General features: G+C 47.4%; 1 protein-coding gene across 2 annotated transcripts in view; it reads left to right on the forward strand.

Annotated features, from left to right (window-relative positions):
• syt1a (synaptotagmin Ia) overlaps positions 1 to 19902 on the forward strand; it is a 93073-nt gene that overhangs the window by 55984 nt on the left and 17187 nt on the right. For both annotated transcript variants that reach the window (XM_058078460.1, XM_058078461.1), the window contains exon 4: positions 14033 to 14221. In XM_058078460.1, coding sequence (XP_057934443.1) covers positions 14044 to 14221 — 178 coding nt within the window. In that variant the 5' untranslated portion in view covers positions 14033 to 14043. The remainder of the gene's footprint in view (positions 1 to 14032; positions 14222 to 19902) is intronic.

Here is a 19902-nt window from a genome sequence, read left to right on the forward strand (position 1 = left end):
CTAGCTCATGGGCGCTAGTTCATGGGCGCTAGCTCAGGGCGCTAGCTCATGGGCGCTAGATCAAGGGCGCTGGTTCAGGGGCGCTAGCTCATGGGCGCTCACTCATGTCGCTAGATCAAGGGCGCTAGCTCAGGGGCGCTAGCTCATGAGCGCTAGCTCAGGACTGTAGCTCATGGGCGCTAGGTCAGGGATGCCAGCTCATGGGCGCTAGCTCAGGGCACTAGCTCATGGGTGCTAGCTCAGGCGCTAGCTCAGGGGCGCTAGCTCAGGGCACTAGCTCAGGGCGCTAGCTCAGGGGCGCTAGCTCAGGGGCGGGGCCAGGTAGCGTGTTCTGTGGAAGGAAAGCAGATGTGATGGACAAGCGAGCGATGTTCTTCTGAGTTCTTCGGAGGTTTTGGTCATGGATCAGATTGGCAGGATGAGCTTTCAGACGACCTCACTGGCCATCTTCCTTCCCTCTGCTTCCTCTCGGAGGATGGAAAGTGACCTTCTCATTCAGGCCACACCCCGGTCTCCCCTGGAAGACTTGGCAGGGGTGTCCCAAGCAGGACAAGGTTTTCCAAGAGCAGACAGACCTCCTTCCAGAAGCGGTTGCTTTTCCTGCCTCAAGAATCCCAAGTGTTGACTCGATGTTCCAGAAGAAAAATACCAGCCTCCTTTCTTGAAGGCACAGAGTTTTCACACTAATTCCCAATGTTCCGGGACGTGTGAGGAGACGGCTTACCGCCGTGCGCCTTCCTTGGTTTCCATGACAACCATGATCCTTGTATGATAATGGTCTCCTGCCCTGGCTGTGAAAACGCGGGAAGACTTAGCAGGAATGTGCACACCAGCCGTCCTAATGAGCTGTGTACTACCGTGTACTGCGTGTACTGCACAGAGTACGGCGTTGCGTTCGCCGTCGGCGGCGGATGATAGCTTTTGATACGCCGCAACAAAGGATGAATGAGTGTACAAACGCTTGTCTGCTTTTTAGTCCGTTTTTTTTCCGCTCTTGAAGAGAGCGAAGGCCAGGCTGCACATTCATCTCCGGCCGGAGCGTGACAACTATGGATCTGCTCCGCTTTGCACAAGACAAATAACCTCATTAGCACACAGGAGCTTTCGGAAGAGCATCACGGCCGAGCCTGGGGGGGTTGAAGCGCCGCTTCCTTTGGACGGGACGCCATCAAGAGAAGCTTTCCCGAGGAAGCCGGCGTCCTAAATACAGGGGACCTCTTCTTCTACTCTTCCACCGCTTCTTTCGTCCCGCGGCGTCCTTCATCGCCACCAGGAGGCCCCGTACGCCGAATCACGATGAAGACATCAGACCCTGAAGCTCCCAGACCCCGCCTCCCTCTTTGACTGGGTGGACGCCACAAGCTCTGCTTCTTAATGGCCACACTTGTAGCGGAGTCTCTGATTGGCCAAGCACACTGTCAATCATCCAGAGCACCCGGGGTTAAAACAACACAATCGGCTGGGTCAGGGGTCCGCAACCCACGGCTTCGGAATGGCCTCCTTGCCATGCGTTTTCACAATGCTCAGATACGATATAGAACTCCCAGGCTTGTGAAATTGTCCCACTTTTTCCAAGGCTGTGAATGCATCATTTAGATGTGACACAGACGGTAAGCTAACCATTAACCCCCCCCCCCCCCCCAAAGAAGAACCAATTCAGAGAAAATGGAGGTCTGAGTGGTGCAGAGGAGAAACCAGAAGATGAGGTTTTATGTCATGTGACCCGATGTGCGGGGGGGGGGGCAAAGTGGCTCTTTGATGGTAAAGGTTGCCGACCCCCAGGCTGGTCCATCAGGTGATATCAGCCACTGCTAAGGCTCTCATGGGGGGGCTTGACTAGAATATGAAATGATGATGGAAAGGTAAACCAATATGCCCATTTATTTTCTACCTGCCCAGGAAGGGGGGGTGATTTGGGGGGGGGGGGGGTTGTTTTTTATTCCATCAAGGGTGGAGTCCAATGTGATGGACACGTCTGAGTAACTCCACCAATCTCTCATCTTGACTTTTGTCCCTCCGGGGAGCTACGCTGACCCCCCCACCACCACACCCCAGCGCACCCCCACCCCCCCCCCCCCCCCCCCCATCCTCCATGTGTTTATGCAGCCTGTCAACATGTGACAGGAGGAAGCAGAAAGCGAGCTGTTACTTCCCCCTTCTTTCTTCTTCACAGATCAGACAGTGGAGTGTTTACACACAGCTCAAGGTCAAACTACACACACACACACACATGCATGCACACACACACACACACACACACACACACACACACACACGCACACGCAAGCCCCGGTTTGCATGAGAAAGCCGTTTAGGAGATGTTTTCGGAGAGTGCCGGGCTTTTCCAATCGGAGCCAAACGAGGGGGATGAAGGATGCATTCAGGTGTGAAGCTCCTGACCCGACTCTGTGATCCTGTTTCCTTTCAAAATAAAAGAAGCCAGTCCGGTTTTAACCGTATTATGGGTACGTCTCTGCCCTGTCTCCTTACGTCACCGGTTGTCATGGTTACAGTGACAATCCACAACAGTTATTGTGAAAATCACGTCTCCGCTGGACGAGAAAGAGAAAAAAAAAATAAGAGCTGCACTTAAGAAAAGAGATGTTGGTCCTAATGCTGCCTTGCTCAATGCTGGTGGCAGGTGTTATTCCCACCGGACTCCCGAATTCCTCGAAAGTGGTTCTTTTCGAAACCTAAAACTCCTTACTGCGTCACCACTCAGTAGGGGTGGCACCAAACCAGGACTGGATCCACTAGGATTAGACCAGAAGAGGTCTTTTATTGGAATCCAAGTACCATGTGATACTCCGTCAGGCGGCGCTATAAAGCCCGGTCCCGACTCGCTGTACCGGCCAGTGGGGGCAACATTTGGGGATGAGCTAGCATGCAGACCCAATGTAGCACTTTCCGTGCAGGAGGCACTTTGGTTGTGTGCGGGGCTAGCTTGATGTTGTCAGTGGATCATGTGAGAAGACAACCATGTTGTTCATGTTGTGGTAAAACGAGCATATCGGCTTTGTTTGGCTTACGTAACCATGACAACAAATCTAAGAAACCATGCTGGGAACAGCGAGGTACAGTAAACCTCGGATATATCGGAAATTCGCTCACAACGGACAGATAAAAAAAGAACCGATTTTTCTGTAATGCATTTCCAATAAAAATTCATCGCATATATCGGATTTTTTTTATAACGGATTTTGCCTATTTCGGACAAAATCTCCAGTCCCGTTCCAATGCATTTCCATGAAATTTCCCTCGCATATATCGGATGGCCGCATCGTGGCGCTCCGATTCGCCGAATCGTGACCGGCCGCTATACGACGTCATTTCCGCGTCCAGGTACATTGGAAACATAGTCAAGGAAGTGCCTTTTTATAACGGATAAAATCCGATTTACGCATATACCGGATATAAATATCGGATTCAATTGTTCCCACTGGTTTTGTCCGATATAAGCGAAATCCGTTATATGCGTATACCGGAAAATGTCCGTTTTACGCATATAACGGATTTCGCTTATATCGGACTGGTTTTGTCCGATATAAGCGAAATCCGTTATATGCGTATACCGGAAAATGTCCGTTTTATGCATATAACGGATTTCGCTTATATCGGACTGGTTTTGTCCGATATAAGCGAAATCCGTTATATGCGTATACCGGAAAATGTCCGTTTTACGCATATAACGGATTTCGCTTATATCGGACTGGTTTTGTCCGATATAAGCGAAATCCGTTATATGCGTATACCGGAAAATGTCCGTTGTACGCATATAACGGATTTCGCTTATATCGGACTGGTTTTGTCCGATATAAGCGAAATCCGTTATATGCGTATACCGGAAAATGTCCGTTTTACGCATATAACGGATTTCGCTTACATCGGACTGGTTTTGTCCGATATAAGCGAAATCCGTTATATGCGTATACCGGAAAATGTCCGTTTTACGCATATAACGGATTTCGCTTATATCGGACTGGTTTTGTCCGATATAAGCGAAATCCGTTATATGCGTATACCGGAAAATGTCCGTTTTACGCATATAACGGATTTCGCTTATATCGGACTGGTTTTGTCCGATATAAGCGAAATCCGTTATATGCGTATACCGGAAAATGTCCGTTTTACGCATATAACGGATTTGGCTTATATCGGACTGGTTTTGTCCGATATAAGCGAAATCCGTTATATGCGTATACCGGAAAATGTCCGTTTTACGCATATAACGGATTTCGCTTATATCGGACAAAACCAGTGGGAACAATTGAATCCGATATATCCGAGGTTTACTGTATTTTGGATTGCAGGGTTGACAGCGTGCACGCTTCCACTTCCGTATTCGTTGTGGCCTTTTTTCACCGAGGACGAGAAATATAAGTGGGCTACGCCTCCTCTAATTCCCGCTAATTCCCGCTGCCTATAAATCATCCTTTATCTCAGCGGTGGCGAGTCTTCCTGGCTGTCCGGAGCGCCGCTGGTGATTCATTGTGTTTGTCCTTGTCCCGCTTTGATGCCAAGATAGCTAGCATTAGCATCGTGTCCCGATGCATTCTCGCCGATGCTGCGGCCGATTGACCTAATGATGGTGCGGGAGAGGCCCCCACTCCGGCAACAATGGGGCCTGATTGTATGGTCCTCACAATCAGACGCGAGTCTGATTCCCCCCCCCCGCCCCCGAGAGCAAATCAGCAGCATAAACGGATGGTTTGCTCTTGTGACACTTTGTGTGCTTGGCGTGTGCAAGGAGGCTAAAAGACTCGCTGCTGCAGTAAGCATGGAAATGAAAAGCGTTCATGTCGCATGCACGAGGTGATCCGTCTCTATAATCACGGCTGCTTTGCGCTCAAGGTCCTGCCGGGCGCACTTTCTTGTATTCCATTTGGGATAATCACGCTCCTTTCCTTTCCTATTTGCCGCTGAAACGCTCCGACATGCTGGAGCCATTAAGGGGAACTATGCCCGAAGGTCACGACCCCGGCACAGCTCTGGAACTGGTTGGACTCAGATCTGCGTGGCACGGCTGCAGGTGGCGTCCTCATTAGGGTCTCGGCTCTCGGCACGCCTCGCTCCAAGGTCGCGGATCTGGCTCACCGGACCCGTGTTGGCAACATTTGGTTTCACCCCACCACTGTGCGGCCTCGGTGCCACGGCCCCAGAAGGTGTGGTTGGCGTCCTCACGCTAGGTTTATTGTGGCGGCACGGTGTTCGAGTGGTTAGCGCGCAGATCTCACAGCTAGGAGACCAGGGTTCAATTCCACCCTCGGCCATCTCTGTGTGGAGTTGCATGTTCTCCCCGTTTTTTTCCGGGTACTCCGGTTTCCTCCCCCATTCCAAAAACATGCTAGGTTAATTAGCGACTCCAAATTGTCCATAGGTATGAATGTGAGTGTGAATGGTTGTTTGTCTATATGTGCCCTGTGATTGGCTGGCTGGCCACCAGTCCAGGGTGTACCCCGCCTCTTGCCTGAAGACAGCTGGGATAGGCTCCAGCACCCCCTGCGACCCTCGTGAGGAAAAGCGGTAGAAACGTTCAAGCCTGTTTTGTGCGTCAGGGGGGCCCCTGGACGTTGAGTCATGAGGGATGCCCCCTGCAACATCCGCCGGCACAGCTCTGGAACTGGTTGGACTCAGATCTGCGTGGCACGGCTGCAGGTGGCGTCCTCATTAGGGTCTCGGCTCTCGGCACGCCTCGCTCCAAGGTCGGATCTGGCTCACCGGACCCGTGTTGGCAAGATTTGGTTTCACCCCACCACTGTGCGGCCTCGGTGCCACGGCCCCAGAAGGTGTGGTTGGCGCCCTCACGCTAGGTTTATTGTGGCGGCACGGTGGTCGAGTGGTTAGCGCGCAGATCTCACAGCTAGGACACCAGGGTTCAATTCCACCCTCGGCCATCTCTGTGTGGAGTTGCATGTTCTCCCCGGTTTTTTCCGGGTACTCCGGTTTCCTCCCCCATTCCAAAAACATGCTAGGTTAATTAGCCACTCCAAATTGTCCATAGGTATGAATGTGAGTGTGAATGGTTGTTTGTCTATATGTGCCCTGTGATTGGCTGGCTGGCCACCAGTCCAGGGTGTACCCCGCCTCTCGCCCGAAGACAGCTGGGATAGGCTCCAGCACCCCCTGCGACCCTCATGAGGGAAAGCGGTGGAAACATTCAAGCCTGTTTTGTGCGTCAGGGGGGCCCCTGGACGTTGAGTCATGAGGGATGCCCCCTGCAACATCCGCCACAACCCGAAGCTCCATTGAAGGACGGTGATGGTGGAAAACATCTCAGGTGGGATCTCCTTGTCATGCCAGTAGCATTGGAAACCATCAGGACCATCGAGGGTGAAGAAAACCTTCTTTGAAAACCTTTCAATGTCCCATGTTTGGTGCCTCCAATCAAGCGAGTGCTGATCCACTGGGGGGAGAACTTCTTTCAGGTAGTTTAAGGTAGTACCTGATGCACTTCAGCGAGTGAATGTTGAAGGAATTGAGTTTTCCGGTGACTGATGGAAAAGCCGTGTTATGAACTGCTACGCCTGCGAGCGAGGTTTTTAGTCATGGTGATGTTGTCTCGGGGTTGTTGGTGCTGCGACTGAATGAGCAAACATCTCATTGCGCTTCTTCACGGTGCTTCTTTGCAGACTAGACGGAAAGAAAAGAAATGGAATCCACTCGGCTCAGTCAGTCTCACGCAGCTCGTCCTGGCATCCACTCCCCCACGGAATCGGGATGGACACGCTTGCCGTTTTGGGTCGGGTCCGGGCCCATCAGCGCTGACCCCAAACGGCAGGTGTCAGAGGAAGTTATCTGCACGGCGCTGCTACGGAGCAGATGTGGGAACGCTTGTCGGTGGGCGGAAAGAGAAATAAATGCAGGAGAACGTGGAAAAGCGACGTGACGGACTGGGCACGCTCGCGTGAAGAGTCGAGTCATTCCTGCTCGTGAAAAGCTTTTCTCCGCCTTCCTGTTCCAGGGATGCTTCCCATCTTCCTATCTTCCTATCCTGGCAGGAAAACTGATGGAAGGAGACGTGAGGTCTTGCGCAGCAAAGGACAAAAGCAAATGGAGCAGTCGTGATGAAAAATAAACACGGGGACCCCTCGGACCCTTTCGAGGCTTTCGGCCCCTGCCTGACATCCATCCCTTGTATCCGGCCATCTTGGCTCCACTGTATTATTCAGCAGCAATTTCACGGCCCGCCTCCACCCCACTCGGATGTCTTGATGCTATCTGGCATACGTGATGCTGATAACGTGTTCCACGGCATCCGAGATGCATTCAAAGCCTGAAGTTCACGTATGGATGTATCATGTATCATGGCCGCCATCTATCTATAGAATGGGGCGCCGTGCGTCACTCTTGCTAGCTCAGGATCAGCATTTTCCTCTACAATTGGAAATATGGTATATTGGTGATGGTGTTGGCGATGGTGATGGTGTTGGTGATGGTGTTGGTTTTGATGACGGTGTTGGTGTTGATGGTGTTGGTTTTGATGCCGATGATGGTGTTGGTGTTGATGATGGTGTTGGTGATGGTGTTGGTTTTGATGACGGTGATGGTGTTGATGATGGTGTTGGTGATGGTGTTGGTTTTGATGACGTGATGGTGTTGATGATCGTGTTGGTGATGGTGTTGGTGATGGTGTTGGTGTTGGTGATGGTGTTGATGATGGTGTTGGTTTTGATGACGGTGATGGTGTTGGTGTTGATGATGGTGTTGGTGATGGTGTTGGTGTTGATGATGGTGTTGGTGATGGTGTTGATGATGGTGTTGGTTTTGATGACGGTGATGGTGTTGGTGTTGATGATGGTGTTGGTGATGGTGTTGATGATGGTGTTGGTTTTGATGACGGTGTTGGTGTTGATGATGGTGTTGGTTTTGATGCCGGTGATGGTGTTGGTGTTGATGATGGTGTTGGCGATGGTGTTGGTTTTGATGACGGTGATGGTGTTGGTGATGGTGTTGGTTTTGATGACGTGATGGTGTTGATGATGGTGTTGGTGTTGGTGATGGTGTTGGTGATGGTGTTGGTGATGGTGTTGGTAATGGTGTTGGTAATGGTGTTGGTTTTGATGACGGTGATGGTGTTGATGATGGTGTTGGCGATGGTGATGGTGTTGGTTTTGATGACGGTGATGGTGTTGGCGATGGTGTTGGTTTTGATGACGGTGATGGTGTTGATGATGGTGTTGGTTTTAATGATGGTGTTGGTGATGATGATGGCGTTGGTGATGTTGTTGATGTTGATGATGGTATTGATGTTGTCGGTGTTGATGATGGTGTTGATGACGGTGTTGATGATGTTGTCGATGTTGATGATGGTATTGATGTTGTCAGTGTTGATGATGGTGTTGGTGATGTTGTACGTGTTGGTGATGGTGTTGATGATGTTGTTGTCGGTGTGGATGATGGTGTTGATGATGGTGTTGATGATGGTGTTGATAATGGTGTTGATGATGTTGTTGTCGGTGTGGATGATGGTGTTGACGATGGTGTTGATAATGGTGTTGATAATGGTGTTGATGATGGTGTTGTCGATGACGTGCTGGACAATGTAGCAATACGTGTTATGAGAAAGAAAGCTAATGATGAGCGTTTGTGTACGAGTCAGTAATGTGAAGAGACCGCTAATGCCGATATCAGAGATAAGCTGACAATACCTGTTGATTCCAGTGTCAGCAGCACAATGCCATCCATCAGCCTGACAATAGTCTCCGTCACACTCCTCCTCAGCGGAGTAGCATTTGAAAAGTGTTAAATGATAATGTCAGCAAGATGGGATGTGACAGCTCAGTCCAAAGAAAAGAGCATGCTATTTTTCCATCTGGCTTGATAGTTGGCGGCGTTTCTCACAGAGCTTTTAATGTCACCGAGCGCCACACGCTACTGCAAAACAAAGTGAGACGGCGCGACTTTGAGATGACTTTGAGCTCGGGAGGAAGAGAAAAGCACACGTCTATGAAGGCCTGGTGTTTACAGGACACCCCGTTGTGCTGCCATCATTTAATCATGCCGTTTATTTGCCCAAGGTATTTGTCGCCTCGGAGTCCCTCCATGACACCGGCATCAGATTAGCAGCCTGACAACAGGCGTGTTGTGCATTAGCATCTCAGGAGACGCTCCGACACACGTCTTCGCATATTGCGATTGACAGCAACTTCATATGGACTCTCGGGATACTCCGGGCTTAGGACCTTCGTCTTCATGACCAAAATATTCCGGAACATTTATGCAACGCCAGGTCTTTTGGTCCCAACCCTGTTGATGATTGGAGTCAGAGTACTGGTCTTTACACACCGACATCCACAGCCCAGCTCTTGGGCCTAACGAGGTGGGCGGCGTCATGCTATTATAGGAGATGACATGGTGGTGGTGGGGGGGGGCATCTGTCGGCCGGTTGTTGTTCCTCCACTGAAAGGCAAACCTTGTTTTTTTTTCCACATGAAAGTGTAGGAAGAAAGGAAAAGGAGCGGGGGGGAAAGTTGACACCGGAGTACCGCAGAGATTTGTCACATTGCATCACGTCCCCCACACCCCCCCCCCCCCACACCCCCCCTCGCTGGCAGCTTCCCAGCTCTCAGGCGCATCTGTTCACATCTGTTCACAAGTCAACTGAAGGTTCAAAAGTTCCGAAGCCTGAAATATTCCAGGCGACGCCACAATGAAAAGTCCTGCTTTATTATGGAATATTCCAAGTTCATGCTAATGTTAATGCTTCCCATCATTCCCAGTCCTTTCCTGTGCATTGTAGTGCCAGGAAACAAGTTAGTATGAGCTAGCTAACAATGGACGTCATGAGAAATACCTATTTTGACGCGCTAGCCCTAAAAAAAAACCACCAGTGTTCCATTGACCAAGCTACAGCATCTTATTGTAGCAGCTAACAGCAAGAACTTCATTTATACGGCGGGCTAACACGACGCCTCGCTAGCCGTTTGTGTCACCATCACTCACCGACAGAAGAGTGGATAGCTAGCTCTTCATTTGGCTACCAAGACTAAAACTGTCAACAGTTTTTACCTGCGGACTGGAGCACCCGTGCTGGAAGACACAGCCATCCCAAGCAGAGCCGATATTGGATCGAGCAAAAGCTCCTGGGAATGGGATGTGGAATCAATGGAAATACGATCCGCTAATGTTTTAAATCATCAAAATACGACAAGATACTGCAAGTACTACATGTTAGCATCAATGTACTTGGTCGTATATATCAAACCATAAAATATTGTTGCAGTCAAAATAGGTGTGTCCCAAACATGTGCATTGTTAACTAGCTCATATTAACTCATTTTGCCCAGAAAAGGGAACAAAATATGTGGTCATGTTTCACATAAGGATTGGGAATGATGGGCAACATTCCAAAAAAAAGGTGGAAAAATTCTCATTTGACTCTGACTGCATTGTAAATATTCCGACGGTATTCCAACTGCATTCCAAACATTCTGGTGACATTGGAAAAACGACAGGCAGCTGCCACCGAGACGTTACGTTACGTCATATGCCGAGGAAAGAACAGTCTCCGACCAGGAAATGGAATGGAATTGCACTCGCATGGCGTTCCAAGTACATGTTCGGAGAGCATTCTGACAGTGTCCTTAATATTCCGACTGTGTTCCAGCTACATTCCAAGCGTGTATTCAAATATCCCGAATGTGTGGGGCCAATTTTGGGACTTTCCATTGCGGTTTGTTGTGCCTGATTGGTGCTTAGTGTGACGGGGGCTTTCGAGGACTTGATGTTGCCACTTGTCGCCCCCACTTGTCGCCCCCACTTGTCGCCCCCCCTTGTCGCCGGTTGCCGGGCAACTCTCAGCGTGACCCCCGGAGGCGGGTGGAGGTTGAACAAACAGCGTCTTTTTGCCCCCGTGACTCACCTAGCTGACCTGCCCGTCAAACTCAGCCCCTCGGGGGGGAGGGGGCGGCTGTTGTGTTGGCCCCCGCCCTCAAACAGCTTCCGAATGGAGAGCCGCCCCCACATTTTAATACCTCCTATTGATTTGGGGACACTTCACTCAATGACCCATTTTCCAGGGGGTCCTAGCCGTGCTGCTTGAATGCCCCCCCCCCCACAACAATCCAGAGGGAGAGTCTCTGATAAGACCCCCACTTTCTTAGCTTTGTGCTGTAATTGAAAAAGCGGGCAAGTCTTTGAGCTGCGCCTTAATGGAGCTGTCCCGGCCCTGGCGGCAGAGCGCCGTTAATAACTTTTTCCACTTCCATCACCCCCACAGATTGGCTCCGGGTGAGTAAAGAGGCTGCACTGGACAAGAGGGAAGTGGCCCCCCCACGGCCGCCTCGGGCTCTTCTTATCTCCCCCCCTCCTTCCCTGCTGCAGGCGCCTCAGCTGAGAAGCACTGATGTGCGTTATTACATTCCCGAAGCAAACATTGCCCCCCTCCCCTCAATGTGGGACATGTCATGACATTAGCGGCAGGTACAGGAGTGGCAGCCGCTAATTATGCTAACGGGTCACTAACCACGACCCCCGCTGTTGCTATAGCTAGGCTAGCCCCCGCTATAGTGCACCCTGTGAGGGAGGACGGATTTGAACCTTCATGCTAGATTGGCCTACAACGATGGAGTCTTCATGCACGACTGCTTTTCTAGCAGAAGGACCTGGCACGGCCGTTAATGCGTCCACATGCACGAGGCTGAAGGTCCACTTTGATAATGTGATTAGCATCCAATAAGACATGTTATTGCTGTCGCCATGGAAACCAAAGCACGCCAGCCAGGACAGGACATGACAGTGCAAATTGAATTTAGCAGCTAATGTCCACACGTGTGATGTTTATTGTAATGAGAGTCTGGCCACTCCATTCCGCCCCAAACGAGTCCTCCTGCTGATTAGACGTCCCGAGTCCGCGCGTCTAATCCGAGCTGCCAGAGATTTCCGGATGATCGCCGCTGTCTGTCACGGCGACGTGCTCACGGGCGATAAAACTTTATTAGCGTTTCGTTGCTGCGATGACTATTTCACATCAAATACATCCGCCGTTGTGTCGGATTCATTCGCTCGCTTTTTCCTGTACACGCCTCAAAGGGGGAGGGGGGCAAACATGTGTACTCCTGACTGGGGGGGGGCATGTCCAACCAGAGATACAAGTCTGTCCATCCATCCATTTATCTATTCATCTACCCATCCATCCATTTATCTATTCATCTACCCATCCATCCATTTATCTATTCATCTACCCATCCATCCATTTATCATCAATCCTACCTTCCATCCATTTATCTATTCATCTATCCATCCATCCATTTATCTATTCATCTACCCATCCATCCATTTATCCATCCACCCACCCATCCATCCATCTATTTATCCACCATCCATCCATCCATTTATCTATTCATCTACCCATCCATCCATTTATCTATTCATCTACCCATCCATCCATTTATCTATTCATCTACCCATCCATCCATTTATCTATTCATCTACCCATCCATCCATTTATCTATTCATCTACCCATCCATCCATTTATCTATTCATCTACCCATCCATCCATTTATCATCAATCCTACCTTCCATCCATCCATCCATTTAACCATCCATCCATTCATCTATCCATCCATCTATTCATCCATCCATTCATCTATCCATCCATCTATTAATCCATCCATTCATCCATCCATCCATCCATTTATCATCCATCCTACCTTCCATCCATCCATTCAACCATCCATCCATTCATCTATCCATTCATCCATCCATCTATTCATCATCTATTCATCCATCTATCATCCACCCACCCATCCGTTCATCCATCCATTTATCATCAACCCTACCTTCCATCTATCCATCCATCCATCTATCCATCCATCCATCCATCTATTCATCCATCCATTCATCCATCCATCCATTTATCATCAATCCTAACTTCCATCCATCCATTCAACCATCCGTCCATCTATTCATCCATCTATCCACCCACTCATCCATTCATCCATCCATCCATTTATCATCAATCCTACCTTCCATCCATCCATCCATCCATTTATCATCAATCCTACCTTCCATCCACCCATCCATCCATATATTCATCCATCCATCTATCCATCCACCCATCCATCCATCCATCCATCCATTTATCATCAATCCTGCCTTCCATCCATTTATCATCCAGCCTGCCTTCCATCCATCCATCCATCTATCCACCCATTCAACCATCCATCCATCCATTCATCCATCCATCTATCCATCCACCCATTCATCCATCCATCTAGCCACCCATTCACCCACCCATCTATCTATTCATCCATCCATCTATTCATCCATCTATTCATCCATCCATCATCAGTGGTGCGTTTGGGGCGTGTGAGGATGGTGGGATGTTAGAGTGAGGTGAATGGTGACCTAGATAGTCAGGGGGTGTCATCGCCAGCATCACCTGTCAGCGTGGGGGGGGGGGGCCTTCTGGTCCATCTGTCTGCTCTGTAATTGGATGGAGGGATGATCCTCCATGTGATCTTTCTACTTTGTAGAAGGAAGAACTCGTCCTCTTTTGGGGAGATCATGTTGCATTGAACTCCCCTGGCTTCTCCTCTCATGGGCGCCCAAAGTGGGGAACATTGAATGCGACACTTCACTGGAGTGGAAAGATGCGCCGCTGCGCCCCCCCCCCCCCCTTCCGAAATCCAAAGGACACATATTGGATGCAGAATATTCCCATGCAGACATGATTATTAAAAATTATCATTGCTGTTGTGGTGAAGTCAGGTGAAGTTGGAATGTGGGAATGTGGGAATGTGGAAGCTGAGCGGGAGAGCAATCATGGAAGTATGAAGGTGTCCTTGTGGGACCACCTGGAACCGCTCAGTTCCCTTCAGTCCAAAGTGGCGGGAGCTTTGCCGCCGCGTCGTCGCAGACTAATAAATCTGCGATGCTAATCTGGAGTCTAAGCGAGCGGCTTTGTTCCTTAAACGCGCGGCGCCCCTCAGAGGCCGTTTGTCCAGGCTTAGCTAGCAGCTGTTGGCGCGCCCGATGCGCATCTGTCCCAGGAAGACAACCTGATGTCTCTTGTCTCTTTTCATGGTCCAGCATCCAGCGAGATGAACGAGAGTCGAAGGGAAGCGCTTGCAGCGGCGCCCCCCGCGCCCACCGCCTCCTCCTCCTCGGGCGGGGCCGCCAACACCACCAACATGGCCGGTGGACCCGGCACGGGCCAGAAGGACGAGGCCTTCTCCAAGCTGAAGGACAAGTTCATGAACGAGCTGAACAAGATCCCACGTGAGTGAGCCAGCAGACACAAACATCTACAAATATAAACCTCACAAACATTAGCATTGTTAGCATGGCTGGGAATATTTACATGGCTTGGACACCAGATATCTGCTTTGACGAGCGAGAGATGGTATCAGCATCCTGGATGGATCAGTATCAGGTATCAGTATCGCAAGACTAGCCAGACCCTGGCCTGCAGAGCAGATGAAAATAGCATTAGTAGCGTTAGCATTAGCATCACTACTATATTTACAGTTACTATGGTACCCATTATGTCATTGGATGGTCATATCACCGAGTACTTCTGTACGTGACTAAAAATAAAAATAAATTTAAAAAAAATAATTAATTAAAAAATTAAAAAATTAAAAAATTAAAAAATTAAAAATTAAAAATTAAAAAAATTAAAAATTTAAAAAATTAAAAATTTAAAAATTTAAAAATTTTAAAAATTTTAAAAATTAAAAAAAATTTTAAAAATAAACTTAAACTTTATTAGGAAAGCAGGAAGTGAACAAATCTAACAGTTACTGATTGTAAAAGTACCAGATGGAGGGGTAGGATTGAATAAGCTTTGCTTCTTCCTACTCCTTTTTGGACATGTGGAACTGGGAACTGATTATGTGATGCATTCAATTGTAATCTGATGCATGTTCAAATGAAATTAAACCATTACCATTACCATTACCATTACCATTACCATTACCATTACTGGTGTAGCTGAATAAGCATCGTGTTAGCATATCTTACACCTATTCAGCTTTTATTGTTAGAACTTGCCTTCCAAGAGGACGTAATATCTGTTTTGGTTAAGTAGTTTGGAAAATAAATTACCCGCAAAAAATGCGGGTACTTATACTTATACTACTATACACCAGTGCGACTTATGTATGTTTTTTTATACGATATTTACCACATGGATATCCAACTACATCTGGTTTGATGTAGTTATTTACAATTTTTTTAATATGGTGCCTGCCGCCCAGTGGTGGGGGGGCCCGGTCGCCCGGTACGCTTGGGTACATGATGTACTCCTTTGTACATTTGGAAGTACAGTAAGGCTTCTTTATGATGTCATGAGGAGCCACGCCCACACCGACAAGAGGAAGGCTGGGTGGGCTGGGTAGCACTAGACTGGTGTCCATCGGGTGCGTGTCGTTTTCTCATCCTGGGGGGCGTCCAACGGTATCTGGACGTCCACCATGTTTACGTCCCCACTTTTTACTGATGAAAATGTCTTGGATGGAACTACGCTAGCGGTGCTTCTTCTTCTTCACGTGGTTCCATGGAGTGTTTGCCGACGTGCGGGGCCGGAATTAGGATTAAAGGGTGAACAAACCGTGACCCCCAACACGCCATTCATCAGGAAGTGTTGTTGTCGCTCCAAAGCCGTCAATTCATTTCTTGCCTTTTTCATCCGGAGCTAATGACGCAACCGGGGACCCTTTTCCACGCCACGCAGGCCCCACCTGCTGGTGGCGCTGTGAGCAACATGTACACGGTAAATACAGGAGCGCGTCATCCTCATCCAGCATGCAACGCTGCCCTCACGTTGCTAAATATAGCGCGGCCCTCCTCGCCACAGGAGCGCGCGCTGCCGTGGAACACTCGCCCCGTTTCACGCACGCCCGTACTTCATGGAGAATGGAGGGATGCTCATCCGCCACCATGAAGCTCCACAATCTGATTCCGAGTTGCTGGAGTTGCATTGTGAAGGTCATTGTGAAGGTCATTGTGAAGGTGCCGCCCGCTGTGGGACGTAGATTTTGGCTTGCGCTAACGAGGTCCGTCAGCATTCCATGACTTTCTCACCTCGTGTTGCCCCCGGCGACGCCTGCTTGTTTACCTCGGAGTAGCCACGCTGTCCGGAAGGAGTGGCTTCCTATGGTGCCTTCAAGGACCACCGGACTCTCTCACGGGTGACAGAATAATAAATACCAAAACGTAAGCATCTAGCCTATAGTATTACTGTAATATTAGTATTAGTATTAGTATTAGTATTTCCATTAGTATTTCCCAATCAAGGCAGTATACAGTATATTATATCCTCTATACTCTACTATAGTACATATATACTGTATACAGTATATTATATCCTCTATACTCTACTATAGTACATATATACTGTATACAGTGTATTATATCCTCTATACTATAGTACATATAAACTGTATACAGTATATTATATCCTCTATACTCTACCATAGTATATACTGTATGCAGTATATTATATCCTTATACTCTACTATAGTATATACTGTATACAGTATATTATATCCTCTATACTCTACTATAGTATATACTGTATAAAGTGTATTATATCCTCTATACTCTACTATAGTATATACTGTATACAGTATATTATATCCTTATACTCTACTATAGTATATACTGTATACAGTATATTATATCCTCTATACTCTAGTATATACTGTATGCAGTATGTTATATCCTTATACTCTACTATTGTATGTACTGTATACGGTATATTATATCCTCTATACTCTACTATAGTATATACTGTATGCAGTATATTATATACTCTACTATAGTATATACTGTATACAGTACATTATATCCTTATACTCTACTATAGTACATACTGTATACTGTATATAAATATTCAGTATACTACATAGTGTATACAGTACACAGTGTACAGTATATTATATTGTGTATACTGTATATAATATACAGTATACTACATCATGTATACTGTATATTATATCGTGTATACTGTATATAATATGCAGTATACTACATAGTGTATACTGTATGTTATATCCAGTATACTGTATATAGCAAAAACTATACTACATAGTGTATACTGTATATTAGTATATATTATATACAGTATACTGTATATAATATACAGTATACTGCAGAGCGTATACTGTATATTATATCCTGTATACTGTATATAGTGTACAGCATACTACATAGTGTATATATTATATCCAGTATACTGTATATACTGTACAGCATACTACATAGTGTATACTGTATATTATATCCTGTATACTGTATATAGTGTACAGCATACTACATAGTGTATATATTATATCCAGTATACTGTATATACTGTACAGCATACTACATAGTGTATACTGTATATTATATCCTGTATACTGTATATAGTGTACAGCATACTACATAGTGTACACTGTATATTATATCCTGTATACTGTATATAATATCCAGCATACTTATTATATCCTGTATACTGTATATAGTATACAGCATACTACATAGTGTATACTGTATATTATATCCAGTATACTGTATATACTATACAGCATACTACATAGTGTATATATTATATCCAGTATACTGTATATAGTGTACAGCATACTACATAGTGTATATATTATATCCAGTATACTGTATATACTGTACAGCATACTACATAGTGTATACTGTATATTATATCCTGTATACTGTATATAGTGTACAGCATACTACATAGTGTATACTGTATATTATATCCAGTATACTGTATATAGTATACAGCATAGTACATAGTGTATACTGTATATTGTATACTGTATATAGTATACAGCATACTACATAGTGTATACTGTATATTATATCTGTATACTGTATATAGTATACAGCATAGTACATAGTGTATACTGTATATTATATCCTGTGTACTGTATATAGTATACAGCATAGTACATAGTGTATACTGTATATTATACCTGTGTACTGTATATAGTATACAGCATAGTACATAGTGTATAATAGTGTATGATAGTATTGTACGGTCCATCCAGTGTCTCCCTCCGTCTGTCAGCGTCTCCTGAGAAAAGGCAGTCCCACAATGTAGTTAATTAGGCGATGCTTTTATTGCTTGGTGGGACTCGTGTGCCTTTAATTAAGGGACACACGAGTGCTTTTGACTGGCGCCGTGTCTCCACCACGAAGATAAGGACTGCATTTCTAGCACGAGCACCTGAATGGCCATCCGTCACGCATGCTTGTCGCCCAATCGGCACGTTACTTCATTTCATGCGGAGGGTAGAAAGAGAAGTCCACGGGGTGGAGCAGGTCGCCCCCCCCCATCCCCCCCCCCCCCACCCCGTGACAGCATGGCACCCCGCCCCCCAGCATACATAACCCTGCTTTCATTCATGAAAGACCTTTTTAACCTCCAAACCTTCCTGCTAGCTTCACCTTGGTCTTCTGCTCCCGTTTCAGATCAACATTTGCAATAAAAGAGACTGTAGGAATTATTAGATGAGATTCAGCTCTTTTCAGTTGCCATTGTTCATTTGCTTGCAAAGCTATCAAGCTAAGCCACGGGTGTCAAACTCGGGGCCCGGAGGCCACATTCGGCCCCCGTATTGTTGGGTGTGGTCCCCCAAATCCTGCAAAGAATAAAATAAAAACTACTACAGGTAGTGTACAGGTAGCATACAGGGAGTGTATGGGTAGTGTACTGGTAACATACAGGTAGTCTATGGGTAGTGTACAGGTAACGTACAGGTAGTCTATGGGTAGTGTACAGGTAACATACAGGGAGTGTATGGGTAACGTACAGGTAACGTACAGGTAGCGTACAGGTAGCGTACTGTCAGATAGTGTACCGGACGTGTACAGGTAGTATACAGGACGTGTACAGGACGTGTACAGGACGTGTACAGGTAGTATACAGGACGTGTACAGGTAGTATACAGGACGTGTACAGGACGTGTACAGGTAGTGTACAGGACGTGTACAGGTAGTATACAGGACGTGTACGGGTAGTATACAGGACGAGTACGGGTAGTGTACAGGTAGCGTACTGTCGTGTGCAAGTAGTGTACAGATAGTGTACTGGTAACATACAGGTAGTGTACAGGTACTGTGCAGGTAGTGCACAAGTAGCCTACAGGTACTGCACATGTAGCGTGCAAGTAGTGTACAGGTAGCGTACAGGAAGTGTACAGGTAGCGTACAGGAAGTGTACAGGTAGTGTACAGGACGTGTACAGGTAGTATACAGGATGTGTACAGGACGTGTACAGGTAGTATACAGGACGTCTACAGGTAGTATACAGGACGTGTACAGGACGTGTACAGGTAGTGTACAGGACATGTACAGGTAGTATACAGGACGTGTACAGGTAGTATACAGGACGAGTACAGGTAGTGTACAGGTAGCGTACAGATAGTGTACTGGTAACATACAGGTAGTGTACAGGTACTGTGCAGGTAGTGCACAAGTAGCCTACAGGTAGTGCACATGTAGCGTACAGGTACTGCACATGTAGCCTACAGGTAGCGTACAGGAAGTGTACTGGTAGCGTACAGGAAGTGTACAGGTAGCGTACAGGTACTGTGCAGGTAGCGTACAGGAAGTGTGCAGGTGGCGTACAGGAAGTGTACAGGTACTATGGGTATATTGATGGCAAGCAAGTGCAGGTAGGGGCACCTGAGGTGGTTCCTGGCGGCCGGTGCTGAATGAGGCGTCCAAGGCAAGGAGGTCAGAGGGCGTGGCCAGGGGTGTGGCCAGAGGCGTGGCCAGAGCATATTTTTCAATGGAGGATCGATGGCATCACGGATCCACGTGTGCTGTAGATAGAGTAAAAGCCAGCGCTGAGCTTTGTGGTTGCAAGAGGAGTGTAGGAGGCGTTCAGGTGGCCATGTTTGCGGAGGCAGCCATATGCTGCATGTATGACTGGATTAGCATTTAATAAGCAGCAT

Source organism: Doryrhamphus excisus, chromosome 7 (assembly GCF_030265055.1).
Source record: "Doryrhamphus excisus isolate RoL2022-K1 chromosome 7, RoL_Dexc_1.0, whole genome shotgun sequence".
In the NCBI taxonomy this organism is placed as follows: Eukaryota; Metazoa; Chordata; class Actinopteri; order Syngnathiformes; family Syngnathidae; genus Doryrhamphus; species Doryrhamphus excisus.